The sequence below is a fragment of the Triticum urartu genome, chromosome 4A (genome assembly GCF_056163025.1).
Source record: "Triticum urartu cultivar PI428250 chromosome 4A, HENAU_Tu73, whole genome shotgun sequence".
Taxonomy (NCBI): Eukaryota; Viridiplantae; Streptophyta; class Magnoliopsida; order Poales; family Poaceae; genus Triticum; species Triticum urartu.
This window is the reverse complement of record NC_141876.1, coordinates 303,566,220-303,575,305: the sequence shown is the minus strand read 5'-3', so window position 1 is coordinate 303,575,305 and position 9,086 is coordinate 303,566,220. Positions and strand designations below refer to the sequence as shown.

The 9,086-nt window shown below is 47.9% G+C and overlaps 1 protein-coding gene across 1 annotated transcript; it reads left to right on the top strand.

The window, feature by feature from the left end:
* The first annotated feature begins 1,565 nt into the window (after positions 1-1,565).
* Positions 1,566-9,047, top strand: LOC125553767 (uncharacterized). The gene is made up of 6 exons (XM_087518281.1): positions 1,566-1,959; positions 2,045-2,138; positions 2,229-8,379; positions 8,443-8,510; positions 8,543-8,606; positions 8,697-9,047. The coding sequence occupies exons 3-6, from the start codon at positions 8,173-8,175 to the stop codon at positions 8,967-8,969; spliced, it is 612 nt and encodes a 203-aa protein (XP_087374407.1). The 5' UTR covers positions 1,566-1,959; positions 2,045-2,138; positions 2,229-8,172; the 3' UTR covers positions 8,970-9,047.
* The last annotated feature ends 39 nt before the right edge of the window (positions 9,048-9,086 follow it).

Here is a 9,086-nt window from a genome sequence, read left to right as displayed (position 1 = left end):
CCTTTGCTCGGGAGATGGAGCTCGATCCACCCTAGAACCTCTAGTTGCACATGAAGGGCTGCGGGAACGGCGGCACGCGGGTCGACGTCGACTTCCCTGCCCCTCATGTCATGTACCTATTGGAAATATGCCCTAGAGGCAATAATAAAAGCATTATTATTATATTTCCTTGTTCATGATAATTGTCTTTATTCATGCTATAATTGTGTTATCCGGAAATCGTAATACATGTGTGAATAGCAGACACCAACATGTCCCTAGTAAGCCTCTAGTTGACTAGCTCGTTGATCAACAGATAGTCATGGTTTCCTGACTATGGACATTGGATGTCATTGATAACGAGATCACATCATTAGGAGAATGATGTGATGGACAAGACCCAATCCTAAACATAGCACAAGATCGTATAGTTCGTTTGCTAGAGTTTTCCAATGTCAAAGTATCTTTCCTTAGACCATGAGATCGTGTAACTCCCGGATACCGTAGGAGTGCTTTGGGTATACCAAACGTCACAACGTAACTGGGTGACTATAAAGGTAGACTACGGGTATCTCCGAAAGTGTCTGTTGGGTTAACATGGATCAAGACTGGGATTTGTCACTCCGTATGACGGAGAGGTATCACTGGGCCCACTCGGTAATGCATCATCATAATGAGCTCAAAGTGACCAAGTGTCTGGTCACAGGATCATGCATTACGGTACGAGTAAAGTGACTTGCCGGTAACGAGATTGAACGAGGTATTAGGATACCGACGATCGAATCTCAGGCAAGTAACATATCTTAGTTTCTTGCTCGTTCTTCGTTTGCTTGCAGGAAACAGGCCCTCGTGGTCAGGTTGATCGTACTTCGGCATGGTCAATAACCCCTCGCAAATTGGTTTAGCGATTGCTAAGACGCGGCTTCTCGCACGTTCGTAGTCGGGTCATCATGGTCAACTCCCACAGAAAAAATAGCCATCTCATTGAAACATTGTCTCCGTTCCAGTTTTTTTCCGTCCCATCTCCCAATTTCGTTGGTTTTTTCATAGGTTTTTTTCGTGGATTTTTCTTCGTCCCCCCCCCCCTTCAGCGGTTTATTTTCGCGTCACCCTCTCACACAATGGAAGAAATCTGAACATATCAGAATTTTTCATACTGGCGCAAATTATTTAGTAATGTAGAATCAATCAAGATCAATCTCTAAAGATCAAATCTAATCTCTACTCCTAATGGAGTAGTTGGTAGTCTCCGTTTCGGGGTTTTTTCGTCCCACCTCCCAATTTCGCCGGTTTTTTCATAGGGTTTTTTCGTAGATTTTTTTCGTCCCCTCCCCCACTTCATCGGTTTATTTTCGCGTCACCCTCTCACACAATGAAAGAAATTTGAACATATCAGAATTTTTCATGCTGCGCAAATTATTTAGTAATGTAGAATCAATCACGATCAATCTCTAAAGATCAAATCTAAATTAACTAACATTATCTTAAATCGCTCAATCACATTAATTAGAAGACAAATAATCTCTATCTCTACTACCTAAAACAACCGTAAGGATCCGTCTCCCGTCTTATGCCGTCGATTTTCGTCGCTCTCCTCTCCCACACCTGTTTCCACCAGAAAAAACACTCAACCGCCGAGGAGACCACCCGACCTATCTCTCTCGAAAGGCACCAATCGATTCCTCTAGCCCTACCTCTCTCCTAATCTGGGCATCGACGATCGACATAGCAGATAACACTCAACATCGCCCACCCCCTCTCTTCCCATCTCGCGGGAAGCAGAGGAGACCGGCCTCTTCCAGATCGGCCCCGGGGTCACCGACGCGGACGACCGAGGGACTCGGCGCTGCCGGTCGGAGCTACATCGCCCACGATGTCGAGTAGGGCATGTGCAAGAGCTCTTGGCCTTCTGGGGCTGCCGCCGCATGACTTGTATCGTCAGGCCGTCATGGTGTCGGTCCAGCCGCCGGCTACACAAGGGTCCTCTCCCTCTCCCTCTCAGTGTGTATTCCCCTTCCTCTTCCCCCAAATTAAGACTGCTATGTTGCCTATTGTTGTGCTTCAGGTCTTCAGGTCGGCAGCGGCAACTTGGGACTTGGAGAGTAGCTTTTTGTGGTAGGGCATGCACAAGAGGCGTGACCTGCTGGTAGCTGTCCAGGGTATGCGATTCCAACCATCCAACTTTTTTTTGTCCTTGAGCAGGTGCTCCAGACGCCCTTTTGAGTTTCTGAGCATGTCTTAGCCTACAGATTCGTCTACACGGGCCACTAAAGCAGGGAATTCAGGCCAGGGGATCAATTTGTAATCATGGTTAAACAAATTATAATCATGATCTTAACAGGCTAACTGAATTCGATTGGGCCATCATCACAAGCATGTCCACAACTAGACCTCAATGGCTCCAACAGTATGGACCTGTAGGTATTTGATGTTTTGATCTACCAGTTTATGCATTCAGGTATAACTTAGGCTAAGCAATACTACTTTCATTGGGTTTTCAGTACTTGTATTTAATGTGCGTACAGAGATTCCGAAATAGCTATTTCCATATTTGATTGTTCTGAATGAGTAGTGCCTGCAAAACTTGCACCATGCTACTAAAATGTTTGCAACATATGGACGTGAATTTTGAGGACATGCGGCCACCCGCTGCCGTTATCTCATGCGTCGGCAGCGCGTCGTGATCGATGGCTAATATAGCATCTTGCCTCCCAACTTGCAATACTACACAGTGCTAATTTCTTATGAAATGGGAATACGCCCGTTATACCCTCACGCGTGTGGGCCCGCACACATTTATCATAGTAGGAATACATCCTTGTCCGTTAGCGATTCATCCTGCGAGGGACGCCCGTCCGGGGTGGGTCATAACTGCTCCGCTGCAGTGCGTGTTAATTGAAGTAATCAATTCATGATAGGTATTGTTATTCGGTTCAGGGGAGCTGGGCAATGACTTCAATTGGGCAATTTATGGCATACACTGCTGTTTGGTGTACACACAGGCACAGTTACACTCGATGTATTTGCACACGTTTTGTGATTAGAGACGGGCTAATTGCAGCAGGGGCGTCGGTCCACAAAGGTGGCTAAATAATTTATTGATAGACCAGCTCGCAACCTGCATGAGCAAGCTAAACGTACTGGGTGATACATGCAGCTCGGCCAGCAAAAAGTAGAACATATGAAAAAAACAGCAGTCCCTACGCAGAGGGGATAAGCTATGTAGTTCTGAGGAGGCAGCTCATGGCCAAGGTGTAACACCCTCGATGCGACTATATCTCCCACGTGTCGAGGCACGACTTAGAGGCATAATCGCATTGAAGGCATATGTCACAAGTGAGGTAATCTTCACACAACCCATGTAATATAATAAGGGAAAGAGATACATAGTTGGCTTACAATCGCCACTTCACACAATTACATGAATAAAGCATTACATCAACCAAATTCAAACAGGGTCCGACTACGGAACCAAAATAAAAGAAGAACCCCAGATGCGACAAAGGTCCCCGATCGACCCCAACTGGGCTCCACTACTGATCAACTAGAACGAAACAACACAAAGAACAAGATCTTCATCGAGCTCCTCCTGAGCTTGGTTGCGTCATCTGCACGGACTCATCGCCACCTGCAAGCTGGTTTTGGAAGTATCTGTGAGCCACGGGGGCTCAGCAATCTCGCACCCTCGCGATCAAGACTATTTAAGCTCATGGGTAAGGTAAATGTATGAGGTGGAGCTGCAGCAAGCGACTAGCATATATGGTGGTTAACATACGCAAATGAGAGCGAGAAGAGAAGGCAAAGCACGGTCGATAAAAGTATGATCAAGAAGTGATCCTGGACTACCTACGTCAAGCATAACTCCAACAACCGTGTTCACTTCCCGGTCTCCGCCGGAAAGAGACCATCACGGTTACACACGCGGTTGATTCATTTTAATTAAGGTCAAGTTCAGGTTTTCTACAACCGGACGTTAACAAATTCCCATCTGCCCATAACCGCGGGCACGGCTTTCGAAAGTTCAAATCCCTGCAGGGTGTCCCAACTTAGCCCATCACAAGCTCTCACAGTCAACGAAGGAATAGACCTCCACCCGAGACGTTCCGATCAGACTCGGTATCCCGGTACAACAAGACATTTCGACAGGGTAAAACTAAACCAGCAACACCGCCCGATGTGCCGACATCCTGATGGGAGCTGCACATATCTCGTTCTCAGGGCAACACCGGATGAGACATCCTACGAGTAAAACCAGCCCTCAAGTTTCCCCGAGGTGGCCCCGCAGTCTACTCAGTTCGGACCAACACTTAGACAAGCACTGGCCCGGGGGGTTAAAATAAGATGACCCTCGGGATGCGCGACTCCCAAGGAAAAAAAAGGCTGGGTGGCAAATGGTAAAACCAATGTTGGGCATTACTGGAAAAGCTTTACTTAAGGCGAACTGTCAAGGGGTTCCCATTATAGCCCAACCGCGTAAGGGACGCAAAATCCGGGAACATAACACCGATATGACGGAAACTAGGGCGGCAAGAGTGGAACAAAACACCAGGCATAAGGCCGAGCCTTCCACCCTTTACCAAGTATATAGATGCATTAATTAAATAAGATATATAGTGATATCCCAACAAGTAAGTAAATGTTCCAACAAGGAACGGCCTCCAATCTTCACCTGCAACTAGCAACGCTATAAGAGGGGCTGAGCAAAGCGGTAACATAGCCAATCAATGGTTTGCTAGGACATGGTGGGTTAGAGGTTTGGCATGGCAACTTGGGAGGCTGACAACCAAATGGTAGGCATCGTAGCATTGGCATAGCAAGAGCGAGCAAACTAGCATAGCAAAGATAGTAGTGATTTCAAGGGTATGATCATCTTGCCTGAAATCCCGCAAGGAAGAAGAACGAGTCCATGAAGAAGATAAACGGACGTAGACGAACGGATCCTCACAACACGACGTTACCGGAACCAACCCGAAGAAGCAACACCGGAAAGAAGCAAACAATCATGGTAAACAACCACCACATAGACATGGCATTATGCGCAAACAAGTATGATGCATGTCCGGTTTAATGAGGCATGGCATGGCAAAGTGCACAAACAATCCTACAAATTAAATGAAGCTCAATATGCAACGAGTTGCATATTGACGAAACACCACGATAAGTTATTTAGTTTGATCCCGTTTATGTACCCAACAATATTAAATGTTGTTAAGCATGGCAAGAGGGTGAAGCAAATGAAAACTACCTATCTAGTCAAGGTTAAATGAGGCCGGAAGCAACGAACAACAAATCCGGAAACTCCTCATGTGCATATTTTAGGTTTGGTGCTGTTCTGTCTAAAACCATATTTTATTGTTGTTAAACAGGAAGATAAAGTGCAACATGGTAATCTATGCATTTTTCTACCCCATTTACATATAAAGTTTATTAAATTCGGAGCTATGGTTAATTAGTTATGAATTAAATCATATTAGCATGGCATAGGAGCAAATTAATGCAAACAACATTTTAATCATTTTAAACATAGATGAAAGTTGGATATTATTAAACTACACAAAATTCTGAGCAAGTTTCATATATAATTCATTTTAATCCGATGCACGGTTAGTGAGTTATTAAATGCATGAACTAGGGGGGCTATACTGCAAAACTGTTGTCTCAGGATAAATAGGAAAAACTCAGGCGCTGAAAAAAACACATGACGGGCTGAATCTGGGGCAAGCCCAACAGTAGGAAGGAAAAAAAATAGAGGCGGGCGCTGGGGGTGTGGCCTCACCCAAGTGGGCTCGGCCCGTGAAGGAGGAGGAGGCAGGCCGCGGATCTGGCATGGAGATGGGCCGGACTCGGGCGAAGGGGAGGCAGGCTAGGCCTGCTGGATCTGCTCAGGCCCACGAGGCGCGAGGGCGTCCTCCTCCTCGATCCCGCCTGGATCGAGGGAGGCAGGGGGGCGGCGGCGGCGCCGTTCGCCGATGGGCAGCGGCAAGGAGGGGTGGAGGAGGCCGGCGAGTGCAGGGAACGCGCGGATCCGAGCGCGGGGAGCGGAGGCCGAGGCTGCGGGGCCCGTTCCCGAGGTCAGCAGGGCTCGGCGACGCCGACGTCGAAGATCGGAGAGGCGGCGGCGCAGGGCTCCGGCGTGGGCGGCGCGGCCTGGGCGCGGGGAGGCGGGAGCCTCGGAGTGGCCCGGTTCGGCCCCGGGGCGGGCCGGATCTGGGCCCCGGGAGGATGGCGGCGAAGTGGGCGCAGGGGAGGTGAGGTGGCGGCTCGGGATAGGCTGGCGGCAGCGGCGAGGTGACGTGGCAGCCTCTGGTTGGCTAGAGCGGCGTGGAGGGGCGCGGACATGTCCGGTGAAGGTGGGGATTTCGTCCGGCGGCGCGGATCTGAGAATTTTTAGGGTTAGGGAAAGAATGAACCGTGAATTTCGGAGGGGGGTTGTATATATAGGCATAGAGGGAGTTAGGAGAGTCCAAATGAGGTGCGGTTTTCGGCCACGCGATCGTGATCGAAGGACCGAGATGATGGAGCAGAGTTAGGTGGGTTTTTGGGCCAAATTGGAGGGATGTTGGGTTGCAACACACACGAGGCCTTCTCGGTCCCTCGGTTAACCGTTGGAGCATCAAACGAAGTTCAAATGGTACGAAACTTGACAGGTGGTCTACCGGTAGTAAACCAAGGCCGCTTGGCAAGACTCGGTCCAATCCGGAAATGTTTAATCCCCACACATGAAAGAAAGGTAGAAAGGACCACCGGAGAAGAACGGAATGCCGGATTGCAAAACGGACAACGGGGAAAATGCTCGGATGCGTGAGACGAACACGTATGCAAATGAAATGCGCATGATGACATGATATGCAATGCATGACACGCAAGCAATGACAAGGCAACAACAGCGAATAACTGAACGACACCTGGCACATCGGTCTCGGGGCGTTACACAAGGCCATGCGCGGGATGCATGAAGTGCACTGAGCAGAAGAAGATGAACACATGTATGACTACGACGCTTCCTACGCAGCCGGAATGATACTTTAGGGCTTGTGGGGGAAGATAGTGACCATGACCATCAAGTTCGCGAGGCACAACATGAAAATGTTCTTTAGCAATGACTGGTTCTGCTCGAGAAGTGTGACATAGCGATGGACCGACGCGTGTGAAATCAGATGTCTCCACTGCACGCTGAAGTACTGCATGTACTCCTTCTCCCATTTTCAAAAACTGCACCCTCCATGCTGCAGCAGGAAGAAAGATTAGCACGCCATGGAGAAGAAGGCATGAAAAGATTTAGAAAAACTTACCCCATGCCGTTCGCACTTGTAGAAGTGCTTCCCCGGGTTTAGTTCAGCCCCGAAGACAAACCAGAGCACGTAGTCAGCGTTGCATTCGGGGCAACGGATGAGAGGGAGTGGAGGCATCCGATTGCTCGTGTGGTGGAATGGACGTGGTGTTGAACTACTATGGGACATGGACGAACGCATGATTTGCAAGCCCAGCTAAGCTGTGAGGAATGGAGAAGGGGAGCAGCTTCGAATGGCCATGTCCCACGCAATAAATGTCTTTGCACGTCTCGTTCCCGCTTGGTGCAGCTAGCCGTTGTCACTACATGCTGTCATTTGGGCCTTTACTATGGCGCGCAGACACGGATACGAGCGTTATACTAGCTGATGTACGCTGCTAGGGGAAATTATACGACAACGTTGTATTGCGCTAGCACGAATCGCGTGGAGACGAGTGGTGCAGATAACGACCTCGCGTGGCCGCATGTGCACACGCAATTTATCGTATACTTATTTCTTAGATAAAACAAATGTTGGGCGTACATTGGATTGTATAGTGGCTAGCACGTGAGGTAATAACAATTCTACCTTAATATCGGCCCATACGTATAGTTTCAAGATGAGTTAATTACACCTGGGGTACATAAACTTTCGCGGCGGTAACGGATTCATACACAAACAAAAAAAACCCATAAAAGTCATACATTAACTCTCATGCGGATTCGTTTAGTTACAAAACGCATGCAAAGTGGACAGATGGGCTGCCACGCACGCAATGGGGTCGGCCGTGTATGCATTTGTATCTTTGAAGTTACCCCACTCAGTTTACTGAGATTTAACCCGTGGCCATTCTCTCTGTATCCCAATCCCCTTCTTCAAATCCCTAGCTGCGAAGGCGACGCGGTCGGCCCGGTCGTGCACCATGGAGAGACGACGCGGTCGAGCGCCATGGAGAGGCGTTGGGAACAACGTCTTCAACCAAGCCGACGGCTATGTCAACGGCGGCTTGGACCAAACCGACAGCGGCTCTGTCAACCAAGGCGGCGGCGGCTCTGGCACCGGATGCGACATGGATGGCGAGTGGATAGTCACATTAGAGCTTAGTTTTGGCTCCAAAAAAGCGATGAAGGTATGTTCTTTCCTCGATTTTCTTGTTGTATTTCTTGTTTTTGATTTCACTTTGGAATTTTAGGGGGCATGCGGAATTAGGGTTTCCAATGAAGGATTTGGTGCGGCTGAATGTGGGTGCAAATTGACGCCAGTTATTAGGGTTTGCAATGAAGGATTTGATGAGTTATTAGGGTTTGCAATGAAGGATTTGATGCAGGCCGACGATTTCTGAGTTGTCCATACGAGGTGTGAGATAAGTTTTTTTATTTGTTTCACTGAATTTTGCACCGTATGACAATTTTGACCGGATGTGTTTCTGTAATTTGAAATGTACAGGGGTTAAACTCCTGTGGGTATTTGAGGTGGATGGATGATGCATGGCAGGGCAGATCAAGGGTGGTAATTGGAAAGCTTGCAAATGACAACCAGAAGCTACAAAATGCTTTGCTTGACAAGGAACAAGACATTCAGAGGATGAAGAAAGAGAGGAATAAATTAGATGAGCAGAGAAAAGGTAGGGAAAAATTAGATTTGTTTCTAGTACTTGTTGTTCTTGCAAGTGTAGTGATTTATGCTCTTGTTGCATTGGTTAGTAGGGGATTTGTGTGAGGATTTCAAGTATGTGTGACTGTATGATGAACAAGTTTGTCAAGTTTGAAAATTTTCATGCCCAGTTATTTGTCTTTCTTAATCTGCAAATTTGACAAGTTATGTTATCCAACACAG

Bases quoted from the DNA above. Each gene is read 5' to 3' on its own strand.
- LOC125553767 (XM_087518281.1), top strand. From the start codon at position 8,173: ATGGAGAGACGACGCGGTCGAGCGCCATGGAGAGGCGTTGGGAACAAC. The intron at 8,380-8,442 runs GTATGTTCTTTC...TTGGAATTTTAG, and splicing joins GCTCCAAAAAAGCGATGAAG to GGGGCATGCGGAATTAGGGT. The intron at 8,607-8,696 runs GTGTGAGATAAG...TGAAATGTACAG, and splicing joins TTCTGAGTTGTCCATACGAG to GGGTTAAACTCCTGTGGGTA.